The 22,572-nt window shown below is 44.8% G+C and overlaps 2 protein-coding genes across 4 annotated transcripts in view; one reads left to right on the top strand and one right to left on the bottom strand.

Moving 5' to 3' along the window:
• kifap3a (kinesin-associated protein 3a) overlaps positions 1 to 13,122 on the top strand; it is a 42,032-nt gene extending 28,910 nt beyond the window's left edge. The window contains exons 20-21 of one of the 3 annotated variants that reach the window (XM_031785577.1): positions 4,114 to 4,239; positions 13,013 to 13,122. In XM_031785577.1, coding sequence (XP_031641437.1) covers positions 4,114 to 4,234 — 121 coding nt within the window. In that variant the 3' untranslated portion in view covers positions 4,235 to 4,239; positions 13,013 to 13,122. Of the gene's footprint in view, positions 1 to 4,113; positions 5,467 to 13,012 lie in introns of those variants that run through there. The other 2 variants (XM_031785576.1, XM_031785575.1) reach the window with 2 other exon arrangements.
• niban1a (niban apoptosis regulator 1a) overlaps positions 8,994 to 22,572 on the bottom strand; it is a 28,497-nt gene continuing 14,918 nt past the window's right edge. The window contains exons 5-14 of the mRNA XM_020499561.2: positions 20,600 to 20,764; positions 20,040 to 20,155; positions 19,433 to 19,537; positions 19,181 to 19,343; positions 15,005 to 15,192; positions 14,647 to 14,793; positions 13,593 to 13,703; positions 13,378 to 13,485; positions 12,991 to 13,102; positions 8,994 to 12,263 (exon numbers count right to left, since the gene is read on the bottom strand). Of these exons, the coding sequence (XP_020355150.1) occupies positions 10,843 to 12,263; positions 12,991 to 13,102; positions 13,378 to 13,485; positions 13,593 to 13,703; positions 14,647 to 14,793; positions 15,005 to 15,192; positions 19,181 to 19,343; positions 19,433 to 19,537; positions 20,040 to 20,155; positions 20,600 to 20,764 (2,636 nt within the window). The 3' untranslated portion in view covers positions 8,994 to 10,842. The remainder of the gene's footprint in view (positions 12,264 to 12,990; positions 13,103 to 13,377; positions 13,486 to 13,592; positions 13,704 to 14,646; positions 14,794 to 15,004; positions 15,193 to 19,180; positions 19,344 to 19,432; positions 19,538 to 20,039; positions 20,156 to 20,599; positions 20,765 to 22,572) is intronic.

Genomic DNA, 22,572 nt, shown 5'->3' with positions numbered 1-22,572 from the left:
AAGAGTGACAGCCTGGGGAGAGATCAAAGCATGGTGGGGTGAGAGCCAGGGCCGGAGAGAGGTGAGGCTGGAGGAGACAGACGTATGCATGGGCTTGGAGGGAGCAGAGGGTCATGGGCGCAGAGGAAAAGGCCTGATTCTCTTCCTATGCACTACGGCTCCGCCCCTTGTCGTATGTGTTCCCAATGCCTCACCCCTACACCCTCACACCTACACCCTCACCCCTACACCCTCATTCCGGCTTCACTGGGTCCTGTAGGGCCAGGCTGGGAACACTAGGGCCCTTTGTCTGCGAACACAATGCTCCCTCTTAAAATGTCACAACACACGTGCCTGGAATGAGGTGCGAGATGAGCTGATTTATGTCTCACATCACTGTATGAGGAAGTGTGTGAGGGAGTTGTTGATCAACTGGTCTTCTTTATCGTAATGTGGTCATTTGAACCTTTCCTCCTCAACCCTACCACCAGAACCAGAGTCCAGGCGCTGACCTGAGGTCCAGCTGTGTTTCTGTCTCTTTCTCCTAGGCCCAGGGTGTAGTCAGACAGGCAGGACAGCTATCCAGGCAGACAGGCCAGCTATCCAGGAAGCATGTGAGGCAGACAGGCCAGCTATCCAGGAAGCATGTGAGGCAGACAGGCCAGCTATCCAGGTAGCCTGTGAGGCAGACAGGCCAGCTATCCAGGCAGCTTGTGAGGCAGACAGGCCAGCTATCCAGGCAGCCTGTGAGGCAGGCCAGCTATCCAGGCAGCCTGTGAGGCAGGCAGGCCAACTATCGAGGCAGCCTGTGAGGCAGGCAGTCAGGCTGTGTTACTCAGAGCTCCAGTGTTTCTCCAGGCTCTTTTAGTCTCTCAAATCCCCCCTGACAGCCGTAGCGTGCGGAAAGGAAAAATACATATTTCTGCCCAGTGAAGGAGGGAGGGATGCATGGGGAAGAGGAGGTGCAGGGTGCGTAACTGATCGCTGGAAGTGATTTGGGTTAAAAACAACACGTAATTATGGGCGCTCGCAGGGGCAAAGCAAACAGCTCGTATTTTAGAGAGCTAGAGGATGTCCGGCCCGGCCCGCGACTGACTGCGTATAGACCAAGAGAGAGGGGGAACGAGCAGGGTGGAGGGGAAGAGAAGGGACATGCTGTCGTTTGTCGAGGGGCTAACTCACTCTGTCTAGTTAACTAACTCGCACCCAGTCTGAGGTAACGAGACGGTCGTGTTGACCCGACCACACAGCTGAACATTCAGACCAGCTGGTCAGAGAAGAGAGACAACCGACCGTGAAATCGGACAGCTCCTTTGTATCCACACCCCCATGGTAACTGAGTAGAACAGTTGTATCCACACCCCCATGGTAACTGAGTTGTACAGTTGAATCCACACCCCCATGGTAACTGAGTAGAACAGTTGTATCCACACCCCCATGGTAACTGAGTTGTACAGTTGAATCCACACCCCCATGGTAACTGAGTTGTACAGTTGAATCCACACCCCCATGGTAACTGAGTTGTACAGTTATATCCACACCCCCATGGTAACTGATTTGTACAGTTGTATCCACACCCCCATGGTAACTGATTTGTACAGTTGTATCCACACCCCCATGGTAACTGAGTTGTACAGTTGTATCCACACCCCCATGGTAACTGAGTTGTACAGTTATATCCACACCCCCATGGTAACTGATTTGTACAGTTGTATCCACACCCCCATGGTAACTGAGTTGTACAGTTGTATCCACACCCCCATGGTAACTGAGTAGAACAGTTGTATCCACACCCCCATGGTAACTGAGTTGTACAGTTGAATCCACACCCCCATGGTAACTGAGTAGAACAGTTGTATCCACACCCCCATGGTAACTGAGTTGTACAGTTGAATCCACACCCCCATGGTAACTGAGTTGTACAGTTGAATCCACACCCCCATGGTAACTGAGTTGTACAGTTATATCCACACCCCCATGGTAACTGATTTGTACAGTTGTATCCACACCCCCATGGTAACTGAGTTGTACAGTTGTATCCACACCCCCATGGTAACTGAGTTGTACAGTTATATCCACACCCCCATGGTAACTGATTTGTACAGTTGTATCCACACCCCCATGGTAACTGAGTTGTACAGTTGTATCCACACCCCCATGGTAACTGAGTAGAACAGTTGTATCCACACCCCCATGGTAACTGAGTTGTACAGTTGAATCCACACCCCCATGGTAACTGAGTAGAACAGTTGTATCCACACCCCCATGGTAACTGAGTTGTACAGTTGAATCCACACCCCCATGGTAACTGAGTTGTACAGTTGAATCCACACCCCCATGGTAACTGAGTTGTACAGTTATATCCACACCCCCATGGTAACTGATTTGTACAGTTGTATCCACACCCCCATGGTAACTGAGTTGTACAGTTGTATCCACACCCCCATGGTAACTGAGTTGTACAGTTATATCCACACCCCCATGGTAACTGATTTGTACAGTTGTATCCACACCCCCATGGTAACTGAGTTGTACAGTTGTATCCACACCCCCATGGTAACTGAGTAGAACAGTTGTATCCACACCCCCATGGTAACTGAGTTGTACAGTTGAATCCACACCCCCATGGTAACTGAGTAGAACAGTTGTATCCACACCCCCATGGTAACTGAGTTGTACAGTTGAATCCACACCCCCATGGTAACTGAGTTGTACAGTTGAATCCACACCCCCATGGTAACTGAGTTGTACAGTTATATCCACACCCCCATGGTAACTGATTTGTACAGTTGTATCCACACCCCCATGGTAACTGAGTTGTACAGTTGTATCCACACCCCCATGGTAACTGAGTTGTACAGTTATATCCACACCCCCATGGTAACTGATTTGTACAGTTGTATCCACACCCCCATGGTAACTGAGTTGTACAGTTGTATCCACACCCCCATGGTAACTGAGTAGAACAGTTGTATCCACACCCCCATGGTAACTGATTTGTACAGTTGTATCCACACCCCCATGGTAACTGAGTAGAACAGTTGTATCCACACCCCCATGGTAACTGATTTGTACAGTTGTATCCACACCCCCATGGTAACTGAGTTGTACAGTTGTATCCACACCCCCATGGTAACTGAGTAGAACCGTTGTATCCACACCCCCATGGTAACTGAGTAGAACAGTTGTATCCACACCCCCATGGTAACTGAGTAGAACAGTTGTATCCATACCCCCATGGTAACTGAGTAGAACAGTTGTATCCACACCCCCATGGTAACTGAGTTGTACAGTTGTATCCACACCCCCATGGTAACTGAGTTGTACAGTTGTATCCACACCCCCATGGTAACTGAGTTGTACAGTTGTATCCACACCCCCATGGTAACTGAGTTGTACAGTTGTATCCACACCCCCATGGTAACTGAGTTGTACAGTTGTATCCACACCCCCATGGTAACTGAGTTGTACAGTTGTATCTACACCCCCATGGTAACTGAGTAGAACAGTTGTATCCACACCCCCATGGTAACTGAGTTGTACAGTTGTATCCACACCCCCATGGTAACTGAGTTGTACAGTTGTATCCACACCCCCATGGTAACTGAGTAGAACAGTTGTATCCACACCCCCATGGTAACTGAGTTGTACAGTTGTATCCACACCCCCATGGTAACTGAGTTGTACAGTTGTATCCACACCCCCATGGTAACTGAGTTGTACAGTTGTATCCACAGCCCCTTTATCATTCCCCAAACAGGCCGGGGTTGTTGGGCGGGTGGAGGGAGGGAACGCAGGTTAGACGTGTCTGGCTGTTGGCCTCCTCTGTAATGGACCTCTGTCTTGACATTTAGCTGTTTACGTAGTTAGATGTGCCCTGTCACAGAGCTCCATTGTTACGGCAGAACATGTATTAGGTGAGATAAATATTGCATTAAGTTTTATAATGAGCTTATATTTTACCTTCCATTATACCATGACCCCTTCTCTTCTTCCATGTGTTCTGGTTGTGTTGCTGAATGGTTCACTGTCTCAGAGCTCCACCTTGTGGTATCTAAACCCATCTCACATCATGTTGACTCCTGTCTGTGGGGCTGACACATGCAGTAGGTGTGCGTGTTTATGTCCCTGCAGTATGAATCCGGATATGTTTGGACAGTCGACGGTGACCCCTGGACAGCGCCCTGCCACGACCTACGGCACCCGGCCAGACGAGCAGTTCTTCTACAGCTACGCTGGTGCAGCTTCCAGATGAACCAGGTTAACTTCACTATACCACAGAGACTGACTGCAGCTATATCTCATCTAGCCAGGTTAACTTCACTATACCACAGAGACTGACTGCAGCTATATCTCATCAAGCCAGGTTAACTTCACTATACCACAGAGACTGACTGCAGCTATATCTCATCTATCCAGGTTAACTTCACTATACCACAGAGACTGACTGCAGCTATATCCCATCTAGCCAGGTTAACTTCACTATACCACAGAGACTGACTGCAGCTATGTCCCATATAGCCAGGTTAACTTCACTATACCACAGAGACTGACTGCAGCTATGTCTCATCTAGCCAGGTTAACTTCACTATACCACAGAGACTGACTGCAGCTATGTCCCATCTATCCAGGTTAACTTCACTATACCACAGAGACTGACTGCAGCTATATCCCATCTAGCCAGCTATGCTTTGTGGTCATGAAGGAGTATCAACACTCCTTCCTGTATGTTCAACTGCACCTTGGTATCTCAGCTGATCCCTTCTAGTGCTGTAGTCCAAACTCTAGCAGTGATGTTGTTGCTGTTTTATTGAATGAAAACATTACATCTTAAGCTACCTAAGTGATGTTGTTGCTGTTTTATTGAATGAAAACATTACATCTTAAGCTACCTAAGTGATGTTGTTGCTGTTTTATTGAATGAAAACATCACATCTTAAGCTACCTAAGTGATGTTGTTGCTGTTTTATTGAATGAAAACATCACATCTTAAGCTACCTAAGTGATGTTGTTGCTGTTTTATTGAATGAAAACATCACATCTTAAGCTACCTAAGTGATGTTGTTGCTGTTTTATTGGAATATTATACATCTCAATGTTCACTACAAGTATGTATTTCTGTAGCATAATACAACAACACAAACTCAAATTAATTAACTGAATTATTCAATTATACTTTCATGATATATGTTGTACTGGGGTTCATTGTTTTTCTGATCAACGCTACTTTCCATAGGATGTTTTTTTTCCCTCTTCAAATTCCAGAAGGTTGGTTGGTATGGCACAGTCTTATTGTCCACTAGCTGCACTAGCTGCATGCTGTAACAGGCCATTTTATAGATGACCTCATTCTGGAGACTGACAGTTGAGATGTTCTCCATCTTTTCTGTCTTTGCAGTCTCTCTCTCTCTTTCTGTCTCTCTCTCTGTCTCTCTCTTTCTGTCTCTCTCTGTCTGTCTCTCTCTTTCTGTCTCTCTTCTGTCTCTCTCTGTCGTCTCTCCTCTCTCTCTTCTGTCTCTCTCTGTCTCTCTCTCTTCTGTTCCTCTCTGTCTCTCTCTCTTTCTGTCTCTCTCTCTTTCTGTCTCTCTCTCTTTCTGTCTCTGTCTGTCTGTCTGTCTGTCTGTCTGTCTGTCTGTCTGTCTGTCTGTCTGTCTGTCTTGATCTGCCTGTCTCTCTCTCTCTGTCTCTCTCTTTCGGTCTCTCTCCTTTCTGACTCTCTTCTGTCTCTTCTTTTGTCTCTCTCTTTCTGTCTCTCTCTCTCTCTCTCTCTCTTTCTGTCTCTTATCTTCTCTCTCTTCCTCTCATCTTCTCTGTCTCTCTCTTTTCTGTCTCTTTCTGTCTCTCTCTGCTGTCTCTTTCTGTCTCTGCTCTTCTCTCTCTCTGCTCTTTCTTCTCTGTTCTGTCTCTCTCTCTCTCTGTTCTGCTCCTGTCTCTCTCTCTTCTCTCTGTTTCTGTCTCTTTCTGTCTGTCTCTGTCTCTCTCTCTCTCTCTCTCTCTGTTTCTGGTCGCTCTATAACTTTCTGTCCTCTCTCTCCTCTCCTCTCTCTTCTGGGTCTTTCTCTCTCTCTCTCTTTCCTGTCTTTCTTCTCTCTTCTCTCTTTCTGTGTCTTGCGCTCTCTTTCTGTCTCTCTCTCTCTTTCTGTGTCTTCTTTCTCTCTCTCTCTCTGTGTCTTTTCTCTCTCTCTTCGGTGTCTTGTCTCTCTCTCTTTCTGGTGTCTTCTCTCTCTCTTTCTGTTCTCTCCTCTCTTTTCTGTTTTCTTCTCTCTCTCTCTGTCTCCTCTCTCTCTCTCTGTCTTTCGCTCTCTCTTTTGTCCATCTCTCTCTTCTGTGCTTCTCTCTCGTCTTTCTTGTGTCTTCCGTCTTCTCTCTCTCTCTTCTGTCTTTTCTCTCTCTTCGGCTCTCTCTTCTCTCTTTCTCCTCTTCTCGTCTTTCTCTCTTCTCTCTTCTCTCTCCTCTCTCTTTCTTCTCTCTCTCTCTCTCTCTCTCTCTTTCTGTCTCAGTCTCTCTCTCTCCTCTGTTTCTGTCGCTCTTCTCTCTCTTCTCTCTCCTCTTCTCGCTCTCTATCTTTTCTGTCCTCTTTCTCTCTCTCCTCTCCTTTCTGTGTCTTTCTCTCTCCCTCTTTTCTGTCTTTCGTTCTCTCTCTCTCTTTCTTGTGTCTTTCTCTCTCTTCTGTCTCTCTCTCTCTCTTTCTGTGTCTTTCTTTCTCTCTCTCTCTTCTGTGTCTTTCTCTCTCTCTTTCTGTGTCTTTCTCTCTCTCTTTCTTTCTCTCTCTCTTTCTGTGTCTTTCTCTCTCTCTTTCTGTCTCTCTCTCTCTCTTTCTGTCTTTCTCTCTCTCTTTCTGTCTCTCTCTCTCTTTCTGTGTCTTTCTCTCTCTCTTTCTGTGTCTTTCTCTCTGTCTTTCTCTCTCTCTTTCTGTGTCTTTCTCTCTCTCTTCTCTCTCTCTTTCTCTCTTTCTCTCTCTCTTTCTCTTTCTCTCTTTCTCTCTCTCTCTTTCTCTCTCTCTCTTTCTGTCTCTCTCTCTCTCTCTCTCTCTCTCTTTCTGTCTCTGTTCTCTCTCTCTCTCTCTGTTTCTGTCTCTCTCTCTCTCTCTCTCTCTCTGTTCTGTCTCTGTCTCTCTCTCTCTCTTCTGTTTCTGGTCTCTCTCTCTTTTCTGTCTCTCTCTGTCTCTCTCTCTTTTTCTAGTCTCTGCCTGTCTGTCTGTCTGTCTGTCTGTCTGTCTGTCTGTCTGTCTGTCTGTCTGTCTGTCTGTCTGTCTCTCTCTCTCTGTCTTCTCTCTTTCTGTCTCCTCTCTTTCTGTCTCTCTCTTTCTGTCTCTCTTTCTGTCTCTCTCTTTCTGTCTCTCTCTTCTCTCTCTCTCTCTTCTGTCTCTCTATCTTTCTCTCTCTTCTCTCTCTTTCTGCTCTCCTCTTCTCTCTGTCTCTTTTCTTCTCTCATCTCTGTCTCTCTCTGTCTCTTTCGTCTCTCTCTCTCTCTCTCTCTTTCTGTCTCTGTCTCTCTCTCTCTCTCTGTTTCTGTCTCGTCTCTCTCTCTCTCTCTGTTTCTGTCTCTCTCTTTCTGTCTCTGTCTCTCTCTCTCTCTCTCTCTCTGTTTCTGTCTCTCTATCTTTCTGTCTCTCTCTCTCTCTCTCTCTCTCTTTCTGTGTCTTTCTCTCTCTCTCTCTTCTGTCTTCTTTCTCTCTCTCTCTTTCTGTGTCTTTCTCTCTCTTTCTGTCTCTCTCTCTCTCTTTCTGTGTCTTTCTTCTCTCTCTCTCTTTCTGTGTCTTTCTCTCTCTCTTTCTGTCTTTCTCTCTCTCTTTCTGTCTTTCTCTCTCTCTTTCTCTCTCTCTTCTCGGTCTTCTCTCTCATCTTCTCTCTCTCTTCTCTTCTCTCTTTCTCTCTCTTCTCTCTCTTTCTCTCTCTCTCTGTCTCTCTCTCTCTCTCTGTCTCTCTCTCTCTCTTCTGTCTCTCTCTCTCTCTTCTGTCTCTCTCTCTCTCTTCTGTCTCTCCTCTCTCTCTCTTTTCTGTCCTCCTCTCTCTCTTTCTGTCTCTCTCTCTCTCTTTCTGTCTCTCTCTCTCTCTTTCTGTCTCTCTCTCTCTCTTTCTGTCTCTCCTCTCTCTCTTTCTGTCTCTCTCTCTCTCTTTCTGTCTCTCTCTCTCTCTTTCTGTCTCTCTCTCTCTCTTTGTCTCTCTTCCTCTCTCTCTCTCTTTCTGTCTCTCTCTCTCTCTTTCTGTCTCTCTCTCTCTCTTTCTGTCTCTCTCTCTCTCGTTTCTGTCTCTCTCTCTCTCCTCTTTCTGTCTCTCTCTCTCTCTCTTTCTGTCTCTCTCTCTCTCTCTTTCTGTCTCTCTCTCTCTCTCTTTCTGTCTCTCTCTCTCTCTCTCTTTCTGTCTCTCTCTCTCTCTCTTTCTGTCTCTCTCTCTCTCTCTTTCTCTTTCTGTCTCTCTCTCTCTCTCTTTCTGTCTCTCTCTCTCTCTCTTTCTGTCTCTCTCTCTCTCTCTTTCTGTCTCTCTCTCTCTCTCTTTCTGTCTCTCTCTCTCTCTCTTTCTGTGTCTCTCTCTCGCTCTCTTTCTGTGTCTCTCTCTCTCTTTCTGTCTCCTCACACCACTGGATAGTATTACTGAAAATGTTGTGTGTGGAGTCTGAATTTGATTTTGAATGTAACTTTTTCACTCTACCTTTGTAATTTGTACAAACATTGAAGGATTGTTTATTTACCTGTTATTGTGTATATAAATGAACAATTAGTTAGGTTGATCTCATTGTACGTAGTGCTAATCAGAAATATCATAAAAGCATTTTTCTGCGGCCAATATTTTAAAATAAAGTGTTGAAAACGGACTCTGATTGTAACAGTTAATTGCTTATGATTGTGGTTGAATTGATTGTTTTCAGCTTGTTGTGTGCACCATAAGCACAACTATTCAACCTTCAGTTCTAATGGAAGACAAACACACAGTAAATGTGTTGTATTTGTTTTATGGTCAAATAAAAGGGTTATTTTATGTATTTTCCCAACACACAAGCAATGGACGGCTGTCTTGTTTTTGTAGACTTCATACTTTATTTTACAGTATATTTTTCAGACTTGAATATACATACACAAATCCGCATAGTCCCTTCACAAAATGACTGTGTAACGTGTCCTGTCTGAAAGCACAGGCACTCTTTCAACACAGCTATTAGTCATTCAGGAATAAAGTCACTGGACCAGTCTCCATAGCAACCACGTCTATTGGAAATAGATGGTAATCATTCTTCATGGAAACAAGGCAGAAGACACGAGGAAAGAACCGTAGAACCTCATCTAGTGGTATCTTGGTGGACTAGCTGGTGATTGAGTATGAGCATGCAGTAGACACGAGGAAAGAACCGTAGAACCTCATCTAGTGGTATCTTGGTGGACTAGCTGGTGATTGAGTATGAGCATGCAGTAGACATGAGGAAAGAACCGTAGAACCTCATCTACTGGTATCTTGGTGGACTAGCTGGTGATTGAGTATGAGCATGCAGAAGACACGAGGAAAGAACCGTAGAACCTCATCTACTGGTATCTTGGTGGACTAGCTGGTGATTGAGTATGAGCATGCAGTAGACACGAGGAAAGAACCGTAGAACCTCATCTAGTGGTATCTTGGTGGACTAGCTGGTGATTGAGTATGAGCATGCAGTAGACACGAGGAAAGAACCGTAGAACCTCATCTAGTGGTATCTTGGTGGACTAGCTGGTGATTGAGTATGAGCATGCAGTAGACAAGGAAAGAACCGTAGAACCTCATCTAGTGGTATCTTGGTGGACTAGCTGGTGATTGAGTATGAGCATGCAGTAGACACAAGGAAAGAACCGTAGAACCTCATCTAGTGGTATCTTACTGGTACTTGGTGGACTAGCTGGTGATTGAGTATGAGCATGCAGTAGACACGAGGAAAGAACAGTAGAACCTCATCTAGTGGTATCTTACTGGTACTTGGTGGACTAGCTGGTGATTGAGTATGAGCATGCAGTAGACACGAGGAAAGAACCGTAGAACCTCATCTAGTGGTATCTTACTGGTATCTTGGTGGACTAGCTGGTGATTGAGTATGAGCATGCAGTAGACACGAGGAAAGAACCGTAGAACCTCATCTAGTGGTATCTTACTGGTATCTTGGTGGACTAGCTGGTGATTGAGTATGAGCATGCAGTAGACACGAGGAAAGAACCGTAGAACCTCATCTAGTGGTATCTTACTGGTATCTTGGTGGACTAGCTGGTGATTGAGTATGAGCATGCATAACCCTCTATATTAACTGATGAGAAAAATCCTTCAGCAAGTCAAAGCACACAGAATAGAACATCTTCCTCCATATGTAGAACCCTCCCATTGTTACTCAGACCCATTCAATATATGGCAGTGCTGTTGACTTTAAAATGTAACACAAACGGTGACTGAATCATCTTGAATCTATGCATATTCATATGTAGGGACATAGAAGATTTTTTAAAACACAATGACAAGTGGAGATAGTTACACACAATTGCAATAGTCAATTTGATGTGTACCAAATTAATTGGCTTTTTCTTGGTCCCTAACTTGATATTCTATTTATGCCCATATCTCACTACATTAATCTTCTCATAAACACACTTGTATATATTCATATTTTACCACTGAGATTTTATGGAAGCGTGCAGTTTTATGCTTGTGTAACAGTTCAATGTTTGTACTTGATGGTGAGGGTAACCTCAGTCAATATAGTGTTTGGGTTCGACAACGGCGAGGTTATAGTCTATAACATTTTCATACTCCTCACAATTGCAGTGATTTAAAGAATAGGGTCCTTGTCTTCATTTATTCTCTGTGTGATATCAGGCACCTCACTGGCCACCCCTCCCTCATATGGGTAGCGCTAGATTACCTCCTCCACTTCAAACACCGCCACCACCAGGTCCCGGATCTCTTTCACACAGTCCATGGCCCGGGGAGCAGGCTCAGCGGGCTCCACAGCCTGGAGGGCTTCTTTGGTGGGTTCAGCAGCGAGGGTGGCCTGAGGGTCTGGCTGGGGCTGTGGAGGGACTACATTCAAATTGGTTGCTGATGCTACGGTGGAATAAGCACCAGCAGTGACTTCAACGCTAGCGCCTCCGTTAACGCCTCCTGTTGCTTCAGAGACCGGGGCGTCGCTAGGGGGAACGGGGTTACCCTCTGATACTTCTACAGGGGGCTTGGTGGCGATACCGACTGGTGTTTCACTCACGCTGACCTCTACTGTGAAGTTAGAGGTCACAGAAATGCTACACTCCACTCCATTGCTCTGTGACACTTTGACCTTATCAGTGGGGGCTGCTGCTCTCGTGACATCATCATCACCAGGGATCTCGATGTCGGAGGGGGCAGACTCGCTCTCTGTATCATCCCCATCATCTGGGATAGCGGAGGATGAGGCTGGCACATCCTTGGTCTCTGCTGCTGCAGCAAGGCTGGCGTCTGCTGGTGGCGCAGTTACAGGCTGCTCACCACTAGAGGCCGCTACTGGGTCACTGTTAGGAGGACCGCTTTCACTCTCAGCCTCTGTCTCAGCCGCTGTCTCAGTAGTGCTGATTGTGAGTGAAGCCATGTGCTCTGCTACTGAGTCTTCAACAGCTATAGGGTCAATGACAGCTACAGGCTTGACAACACAAACAGGGACAGGGGAAGGGTCTGGGACAGGGACTGGACTGGAAGAAGGGGCTTCGCTTTGTGCTACTGTAGTTAGTACGCCTGTTACTACTGTCTTCTCCACCTCCACAGCATCTCCAGGGGTGGGCATTTTCTCTGTCTCAGTTAGGACAGGGGTATCCACTTGAGCTGTCTCAGTTGGTTCAGACATGTCCTCCGTTTTTGTCTCAGCCACTACAGGTGTCTCATGTGTACTGACTGTGTTCTCCACCTTGACTAGCTTCTCCACTGGAGCTGCAACAGCAGGTGCAATACTGTCCCCCAGGGCCTCAATCTCTACTGTGGCCCCTGACACCGCCTCCACCTTGTTCTGCTCTGCCTTCAACACGGCACTTGGGGGGTCCCCCTGTGCACCCCCAACGAGCGCCAGACCGTTGCTCAGGTCAGGAGAGACAGGCTTAGCTGGTGCTGGTACCTCAGCCTGTGGCTGGGTCTCAGGCTGGGTCTGGATGAAGGTAGAGCTCTGGAGATGTGTGGGGGAGAACGGCACCCTGGCTGGGCTGCTGGGGGTGGATGGGATGGAGAGGAGACTGGAGCGGCTGGTCTGGCTCAGGGGGTCCCTGCTGTCTGTGAACAGGTTGTGTTTATTTAGGCTGGCTGCGTCCTTCACCACTGCAGATCAAAATAGATAGAAGTTTAAGTAACAATATTAACAACAACAACATTAACAACAAGAACAACAACTTCAATAACAACAGCAACATAATTAACAACAACAACATCATTAACAACAACAACAACATTATTAACAACAACATCATTAACGACATTAACAACAACATTAACGACAACATCATGAACAACATTCACAACAGCAACATTAACATCAAAATGAACAACAACAACATTAACAACATGAACAACAACATCATTAACAACAACAACATGAACAACAACATCATTAACAACAACATCATTAACAACAACATCAACATCATTAACAACAACAATTTTAACAACAACAACAATATTAACAACAACAATATTAACAACAACAACATTAACAACAACAACATTAACATTGACAACAACAACAACATTAACATTGACAACAACAACATTAACAACAACAACATTAACATTGACAACAACAACAACAACATTAACAACAACAACATTAACAACAACAACATTAACATTGACAACAACAACAACATTAACATTGACAACAACAACATTAACAACAACAACATTAACATTGACAACAACAACATTAACAACAACAACATTAACAACAACAACAGTGATGTAGGTGAATAGAGAGGGTAATGCCTGAAATATGCCTTACATTTGAGTAAGACGAAAGTAATAATTGTCTTCTAAAATAATAACTCTGTACCTTTGCTGACTTCCTTGCCCAGACTCTGCAGCAGAATGCCCTCATAGATATTCTCCACATGGACGAAGTTGGAATAGTCTGCATCAATGAACTGTTCAAGACCCTGCAGATCCTAAAGACACAGAGACAATTATTTCCATGGGCTGTTCTTTTTTAAACAGTCATGACTTTTAAGGATACTAAGAAGATGAAAAAGGTGTGTGTGTGTGTGTACATTGTTTACTATACTTGTGAATATCAAAAGTTGTCACAAGAATAGTAAACCAACTAGGATCAGGGAAAATTGTAGTTTGAATGGGAATCAATTGTTGGTCCACAGAAGTATAGTAAGACATAGCTATGTGTGTGTGTGTTATGGTAAAGGGTACAGTGTGTGTATTGACTCACTGTTTTGCAGGTTGCGGCCAGGTTCTTCTTAATGTGAGGTAGAGTGATCCCCACCAAGGCCTCCTGAAAGATCCTCTTCCTCACTGTGCTGCTGTCGTAATCATATTGCTGTAACACACACACAGGTAATTAGCATATAACATGTATCTAGATCCGTGCTTGTCTCAGTGAGTTCCTCTTAATAAACAGAGGTGTAGTGGTGGATAAAAAGCTACCTTGAGCACCATGTGCCTGGACTTCTCCATGGCAGAGCCTACATTGTCTGTGCTGGTTTCTTTGGCCTTGTAGAGTAGCAGCTCAAAGGAGTACGCTGCGTTTTCAATCAGCTGAAACAGGGCACGGGGAGGAAGTTAGCCTCAGTGGCACCAGTGAAAACAAACAAAGAATAAACTGCCAGAATGTCATCTTGGTTAAATGACCCGACTGGTGCCGTAGAAATCAATCTTAGAAAGGGTTAATGAACAGTAAATGGAAGACCTGCAAACTTTAAGCTGATGACAAATGACAATGCTGCAGTTATAGACACAGAGTGAATTACTTCTGTCCCCTGATTTCTACCCACAACTAAAGAGTTATGTATGAGACAATTGAGTGTGTTGTTGTCGTTGCCCCACCTTTAAGGTCAGGCTTGGTTTATTTCTCCGATCCAATATCTCCCTATGAGCCAAAACCCAGCCTGATACCCTCTGGCAGGGCAGTATTGACCAGTCCAAAGTCTAGGTTGAAAACCAAAGGAGACCAGGCATTACTGTACCATTAGAGCCCCTAGACTTTGGAGTGGTCTGCCAGAGGAGATCAGGCTTGCAGATTCAGTGTCTCTTTTTAAATCCCTGTTGAAGACACACTTTTATAAAGATGCTTTTAATGTGTGATTCCAATGTATGATTTGAATTCGCTATATTTTTTAATTGTCCTTCCTCCTGTATTTATTTATTTGTTTGTGCTTTTTTAAATGATTGGATGATGTGAAGCACTTAGTCACTTGTATTGAAATAAAGTTAATATTATTATTATGAACTTGGAGCTCATCAATGAATAACACAACTAACTGTGCATTACTAGTTAGATCATCAGATCAGTTAGGGCATCAGAGTTAGATCTAGTTCTGATTGATTCCCAACAACTGACACGTTGTGAGGAGCATTGATGTCTGGAGAATGTTACTAGGTCACTTAGAGAGGACTGACAGAGAGCAATTTATGACGATTGATCTCGAACCAGCACTGTCTGCATGCATGAGTTTGTGTGTGTGTGTGTGTGTGTGTGTACCTGCTGCAGGTCTATCTGGGTGCTGTGGACCAGATTGCTGATGTTGGAGAAGCCAAAACGTTCCTGCAGGTCATGCAGCTGGTCGTGGAGAGAGTTGATCCTCTGGTAACAACTCAACAGGTTGGGCTTACTCAGCTTAGCCAGGGCCTGGAGAGAGGAACGGAGGGAAGGAGAGGGGGATCAGAGGTAAAAAATGAATGACGAGGATGGGAGATAGGAAGGAGTGTGGAAAAAGGAGAGGAACGGAAAGGAAGAAATGGGTGTGAATGGGATCAGCAGAAACTCCGGGTTTGACGGTAAAGGATTTGAGAAACGATAGCTCAGACAGGATTGTTTAAGGAGGAGAGGAAGTCCGCACCTGCTTGAGTTTGTCGGTAACACCGCCCTCCTGGAAGTCCTGACACAGTTGGTCCATCTGGTTGTCACTTAGGAGCCGTGCCTCCTGGAACCCTGAGCTGATTGGTCCCATGAGCTCCTCCAGTATGGAGGCCAGGTAGGGCTGCACGCCCTCCGAACAGAACTTCTCTGCTGGCTCTGATACACTGGCTACAAGAGGAGAGAGTCATTAGCTACTCTGATACACTGGCTACAAGAGGAGATAATCATTAGCTACTCTGATACACTGGCTACAAGAGGAGAGAGGCATTAGCTACACTGATACACTGGCTACAGGAGGAGATAATCATTAGCTACTCTGATACACTGGCTACAGGAGGAGATCATCATTAGTTAACCTGATACACTGGCTATAGGAGGAGATAATCATTAGCTACTCTGATACACTGGCTACAGAAATAGAGAGTCAATAGCTACTCTGATACACTGGCTACAGGAGGACAGAGAGAGTCATTTGCTACTCTGATACACTGGCTACAGGAGGAGATAATCATTAGCTACTCTGATACACTGGCTACAAGAGGAGAGAGGCAATAGCTACTCTGATACACTGGCTACAGGAGGAGATAATCATTAGTTACTCTGATACACTGGCTACAGGAGGAGATAATCATTAGTTACTCTGATACACTGGCTACAGGAGGAGATAATCATTAGTTACTCTGATACACTGGCTACAGGAGGAGATCATCATTAGCTACTCTGATACACTGGCTACAGGAGGAGATCATCATTAGTTAACCTGATACACTGGCTATAGGAGGAGATAATCATTAGCTACTCTGATACACTGGCTACAGAAATAGAGAGTCAATAGCTACTCTGATACACTGGCTACAGGAGGACAGAGAGAGTCATTAGCTACTCTGATACACTGGCTACAGGAGGAGATAATCATTAGTTAACCTGATACACTGGCTATAGGAGGAGATAATCATTAGCTACTCTGATACACTGGCTACAGAAATAGAGAGTCAATAGCTACTCTGATACACTGGCTACAGGAGGACAGAGAGAGTCATTAGCTACTCTGATACACTGGCTACAGGAGGAAAGAGATTCACAGATACAGTGCATTCGGTAAGTATTCAGACCCCTAGACTTTTTCCACATTTTGTTACGTTACAGCCTTACTCTAAAATGGATTGAAATGTTTTTTTCCCTCATCATTCTACACACAATACCCCATAATGACATCACAATATCCCATAATGACAAAGCAAAAACAGGTGTTTACAAATGTTTACAAATATGTTCAAAATATAAAACTGAAATATCACATTTACATAAGTATTCAGACTCTTTACTCAGTACTTTGTTGAAGCACCTTTTGCAGCCATTACAACCTCAAGTCTTCTTGGGCACACCTGTATTTGGGGAGTTATTCCCATTCTACTCTGCAGATTCTCTCAAGCTCTGTCAGGTTGGATGGGGAGCGTCACTGCACAGCTATTTTCAGGTCTCTCCAGAGATGTTTGATCGTGTTCAAGTCCGGGGTCTGGCTGGGCCACTCAAGGACATTTAGAGACTTGTCCTAAAGCCACTCCTGCCTTGTCTTGGCTGTGTGCTTAGGGTAATTTCATCAAGGATCTCTCTGTACTCTGCTTCGTTCATCTTTCCGCTCGATGCTAACTAGTCTCCCAGTCCCTGCCGCTGAAAAACATCCCCACAGCATTAAATGTCAGGAATTGTGAAAAACTGAGTTTGAAGTCGGAAGTTTACATACACCTTAGCCAAATACAAAAAACTCAGTATTTCACAATTCTTGACATTTAATCCTAGTAAAAATTCCCTGTCTTAGGTCAGTTAGGATCACCACTTTATTTTAAGAATGTGAAATGTTAGAATAATAGTATAGAGACTGATTTATTTAAGCTTTTATTTCTTCCATCACATTCCCAGTGGCTCAGAAGTTTACATACTCTCAATTAGTATTTGATAGCATTGCCTTAAAATTGTTTAACTTGGGTCAAACATTTTGGGTAGCCTTCCACAAGCTTCCCACAATAAGTTGAGTGAATATTGGCCCATTCCTCCTGACAGAGCTGGTGTAACTGAGTCAGGTTTGTAGGCCTCCTTGCTCGCACACGCTTTTTCAGTTCTGCCCACACATTTTCTATGGGATTGAGGTCAGGGCTTTGTGATGGCTACTTCAATACCTTGACTTTGTTGTCCTTAGGCTATTTTGCCACAACGTTGGAAGTATGCTTGGGGTCATTGTCCATTTGGAAGACCCATTTGCGACCAAGCTTTAACTTCCTGACTGCTGTCTTGAGATGTTGCTTCAATATATCCACATAATTTTCCTTCCTCATGGAGCCATCTATTTTGTGAAGTGCACCAGTCCCTCCTGCAGCGAAGCACCCCCACAACATGATGCTGCCACCCCCGTGCTTCATGGTTGGGATGGTGTTCTTCGGCTTGAAATCCTCCCCCTTTTTCCTCCAAACATAACGATGGTCATTATGGCCAAACAGTTCTATTTTTGTTTCATCAGACCAGAGGACATTTCTTCAAAAAGTACGATCTTTGTCCCCATGTGCAGTTGCGAACCATAGTCTGGCTTTTTTATGGTGGTTTTGGAGCAGTGGCTTCTTCCTTGTTGAGCGGCCTTTCAGGTTATGTCAATATAGGACTCGTTTTACTGTGGATATAGCTACTTTTGTACCTGTTTCCTCCAGAATCTTCACAAGGTCTTTTGCTGTTGTTCTGGGATTGATTTGCACATTTCGCACCAAAGTACGTTCATCTCTAGGAGACAGAACGCGTCTTCTTCCTGAGCGGTATGACGGCTGCGTGGTCCCATGGTGTTTATATTTGCGTACTATTGTTTGTAAAGATGAACGTGGTACCTTCAGGCATTTGGAAATTGCTCCCAAGGATGAACCAGACTTGTGGAGGTTGACAATTTTTTTTCAGAGGTCTTGGCTGATTCTTTTGATTTTCCCATGATGTCAAGCAAAGAGGTACTGAGTTTGAAGGTAGGCCTTGAAGTGCATCCACAGATACACCTCCAATTGACTCAAATGATGTCAATCAGAAGCTTCTAAAGCCATGACATTATTTTCTGGAATTTTCCAAGCTGTTTAAAGGCACAATCAACTTAGTGTATGTAAACTTCTGACCCACTGGAATTGTGATACAGTGAAGTATAAGTGAAATAATCTGTCTTTAAACAATTGTTGGAAAAATGCTCAGTCATTATGAGGTATTGTATGTAGATTGATGAGAAAAACAACTATTTAATCAATTTTAGAATAAGGCTGTAACAAAACAAAATGTGGAAAAAGTCAAGGGTCTGAATACTTTCCAAATGCACTATTTTTGTTCATTATATTTATTTCCTGGATTCTTGACATAGCTCACTCTAATATATCTACTGCTTTACATATCATTCTTAGTATTTCTTGCTTAAATCCTTTCCGAATGCACTGTACATGCCTCAGATCACAAGCTAGGGCTAGGTCAATAGACCAAGATACAGTACGGTACTGAATCACAGTTTGAGCTCTCTCTGGATTTCATTTATAGTGCTTCTGTTCTAATAAAACCAGAATGTCAAACAAGTTAGCTTAAGTGCTGCTGTCTAAGTTGGATAATTGTAACTCATTTGATGGAGGGTATTGGCATGGCTCCTGTGTAAACTCTCTGTTTTAATGGAGATCAATATTGTATAAAGCCCAGTGTTCAGAGTTATCTGACCTGGTGAGTGGCATCTGATGACTCAACAGAGACAGTCACGCTCACAGGGAGTCAGCTAGGTATCAATGTCAACAACACTGAAAATAACAAAACAATAAGGGGATGAGTCAATAGTTAACCTGCCATGTTTGCTCTCATGTGGATGGACAGTAATAGAGGATAGCATTAGCACCTTCCCTTTCATCTCAAAGCAGTGCTCTCTCTCCCTACCTCAGCTGCTGCAGCCAATAAGTACTAATAACCAGGTCCCCCAAGCACACACACATCAATCACAATGGAATGCTTCAAGTCCTCTGCCTGACTGGCAGCATCTTTGTCTTGCAGTGAGTGAGAGCTGAAAACCCCTGACTCTCTTGCTAAATTGACCCCTATATATGGTTATAGTATAGGGGTGGATTTGGGATTGATTCTCTCTCCAGTGTTAGCAAGTAGTCACCTCGAAGCTTTCCCTCCAGGTAGGTTCTAGAGTGAAGGATCAAGTCCATATCTGAACGTATCAGCACCTCCTGCTGGCAAGCTGCTGTCTTACACTCCTCCTTCAGAACAGACAGCCCCTCCAACAGACACTCCTGCACCAGGATATAAGCTGCTTCTATTGTCTGTGGTGCAAAGGAGAGAGAGGTCAGAGGGTAAGGGTCTAAGATCATGTGTTGTAGTAGCTACTACAGAACAGAAGAGTATTACTCACAGCGAACCACACTCTCTTCCTCTCTGTCTTCTTGGCTTTCAGATGAGGCAGCATATCCTTCTCCAGAGACGGCAACAGCTCCTCCATAACCAAGTTGGCAAGTACCTGTACACACACACACAATATATATATATTTGTGAACATCCTAACAAACAGTGTGTGCATATCAAACAGCTACAGTTATCCCCGCATAACCCCTGACAAACATACAAACCAGTTAGTGATACTGCAAGCCCAACTACACAACGAAACCCTCTGGGAGCAACAGCTTTACTCTTGACATTCCAGAACATTCCATACGGTACTAACTATGACGAGAGAGGTGTGAGCACACACACACACACACACACACAAATAAGTGAATGCGGAGGTGTGTGAGTGCAGTAGGACAATGGTAGCCTCCTAGCAGAAATACTTTAACTCAACTTCCTGGTAGTCTTTCCAGCTATTACAAATGTCCCCTGATCACACAATGGCCCAATTATACTGCCATCAACTAACAGGATGGAGATTCCATTCCTATAGTGCCTTTAAAGGAGAGAGAGAGAGATGTTCAAGGGTATAAGTATTCAATGTGTGTTTAAAGCAGAACCAGGCTGTAATCTACCCTGACATCACTGCCAATCAGCATGTTCCAGGAGTCATAACAGCCCTTCTCTTGTCTGTAGAGGTGGACCGCCTTGAGGAAGGCCTGCACCTCAACTGTCTTCTTCTTTAGGAAGTCTGAGAGAGAGAGGGAGAGAGAGAGAGAGAGAGATGGATGGAGAGACAATGGTAGAAAGAAGTGTAAGACAGAGGAAAGAAATGTGTGATGCTTGTCTTTTAAGAAGGAAGTCACGCCCGTGTTGTGTTCCAATTCCCTTCTTGTCTCCACAAAGTGTGCACTTACAAAACATTGGGTTGGTGAAAACACGGGCCAGAGGGAGCTTCCACCATATCCCATACACACGAGAGAGGGGGTGAGTGAGTGAGTGAGTGCACACTTCAGAGGGAAGGGTAGAGAATTGCAGCCCCAGGCTTAGTTCTACCTGAGCTTTGTGTTTGCTCTCCTCCCTCAGGAGACCGTACATGAAAATGCAATTTAAAATACACTTATGGATCTTTGCTTCAGTGCTGGTGTGGCGAGCCTGCTACCATGGTAACCGTTCGTTCTGGCTGGTTAGTTACCTTGGTTCTGGTGACGGATGCAGTCAGAGAGGATGGAGAGGAAAGCATCTTGACGAGCCTCCTGTCGGAAGCAGAAGTAGTAATCTCTACGGTACGGAAGCCTGAGGTACACAGGGAACTGTCCAGGCATGCCGATTGTAGGAGGGGCAAACTCCTCCTTCACATCTGCAATGGAAACACACACACACCACCCTGCTGGTCATACAGTACACACACACACCATCCTGCTGGTCATACAGTACACACACACCATCCTGCTGGTCATACAGTACACACACACCACCCTGCTGGTCATACAGTACACACACACACACCATCCTGCTGGTCATACAGTACACACACACCATCCTGCTGGTCATACAGTACACACACACCACCCTGCTGGTCATACAGTACACACACACACCATCCTGCTGGTCATACAGTACACACACACCATCCTGCTGGTCATACAGTACACACACACACCATCCTGCTGGTCATACAGTACACACACACACACCATCCTGCTGGTCATACAGTACACACACACCATCCTGCTGGTCATACAGTACACACACACCATCCTGCTGGTCATACAGTACACACACACACCATCCTGCTGGTCATACAGTACACACACACCACCCTGCTGGTCATACAGTACACACACACACCATCCTGCTGGTCATACAGTACACACACACACCATCCTGCTGGTCATACAGTACACACACACCACCCTGCTGGTCATACAGTACACACACACACCATCCTGCTGGTCATACAGTACACACACACCATCCTGCTGGTCATACAGTACACACACACACCATCCTGCTGGTCATACAGTACACACACACCATCCTGCTGGTCATACAGTACACACACACACCATTCTGCTGGTCATACAGTACACACACACACACGATCCTGCTGGTCATACAGTACACACACACCTACACAATGTGATCTCAAGCTACTGTTACACCCAAACTGGGATGTCTAGCTATTAGTATCACACATATCATGCTGGGCGATAGCATGGGACTTATGACACACACACACACGTATGCATGCACACACACACGCCAGCCTGCCTGGTTTTGCTAGACAACTAGAAGAACACGCTGGCTATTCCAAAGGATGAAACAGTGTCACGACTTCGGCCGAAGTTGGTCCCTCTCCTTCTTCAGGCGGCGTTCGGCGGGCGACGTCACCGGCTTTCTAGACACCACCGATCCATGTTTCATTTTCGTTTTGTTTTGTCTGGATTATACACACCTGGTTTCCATTCCATTAATTATGTTCCTTATTTAACCCTCTGATTTCCCTCTCTGTTTTGTGTGTTATTGTTTGTCATGTGGGTTCTCGTTGTTCGTGCTTTGGATTATTGTGTTTGTTCCTTGTTGGAATCTTACCTATTGTTGAGTACATTTTGGATTATTACTCAGAACTGTGTCCTGCGCCTGACTCAGCTGATGATCAGGTGTGTATTTTTAAGTTAGTGTTCATCTCTCGTGAGAAACTATATGATCAGATGTGCTACAGAACACAGTATTTATTTCCATCTGTGGCCATATTTTACAGGAGAGGTAACGCTGCTTCTCCCAAAGTAGCTTGGACTAAAAAATGAAAACCCACTCACTGTGCTCTCTACACGGCTAAAATAAGTTGAGGTGGGAGTTTGGGCAACAACAAAGTATTAGACAGAAATATGGCAACTTTCAAAAGAAGTGTTCGGCATGGCAACAGAGACCAAATGAAATAATCTCCCAACAGTCAAACACACGCTGTATCAGTGTTCAGGTGTATTATCGGTCCGGTTTTATGAAGACTGGTTTCTCTATGCTTCTGTGTCCCAGTAGGCAGGTTTGGGGCGGCAGGGTAGCCTAGTGGTTAGAGCGTTGGACTAGTAACCGGAAGGTTGCAAGTTCAAACCCCCGAGCTGACAAGGTAAAAATCTGTTGTTCTGCCCCTGAACAGGCAGTTAA

The sequence above is a fragment of the Oncorhynchus kisutch genome, linkage group LG13, assembly GCF_002021735.2.
Source record: "Oncorhynchus kisutch isolate 150728-3 linkage group LG13, Okis_V2, whole genome shotgun sequence".
Taxonomy (NCBI): domain Eukaryota; kingdom Metazoa; phylum Chordata; class Actinopteri; order Salmoniformes; family Salmonidae; genus Oncorhynchus; species Oncorhynchus kisutch.
This window is presented reverse-complemented; position numbering and strand designations above follow the sequence as displayed.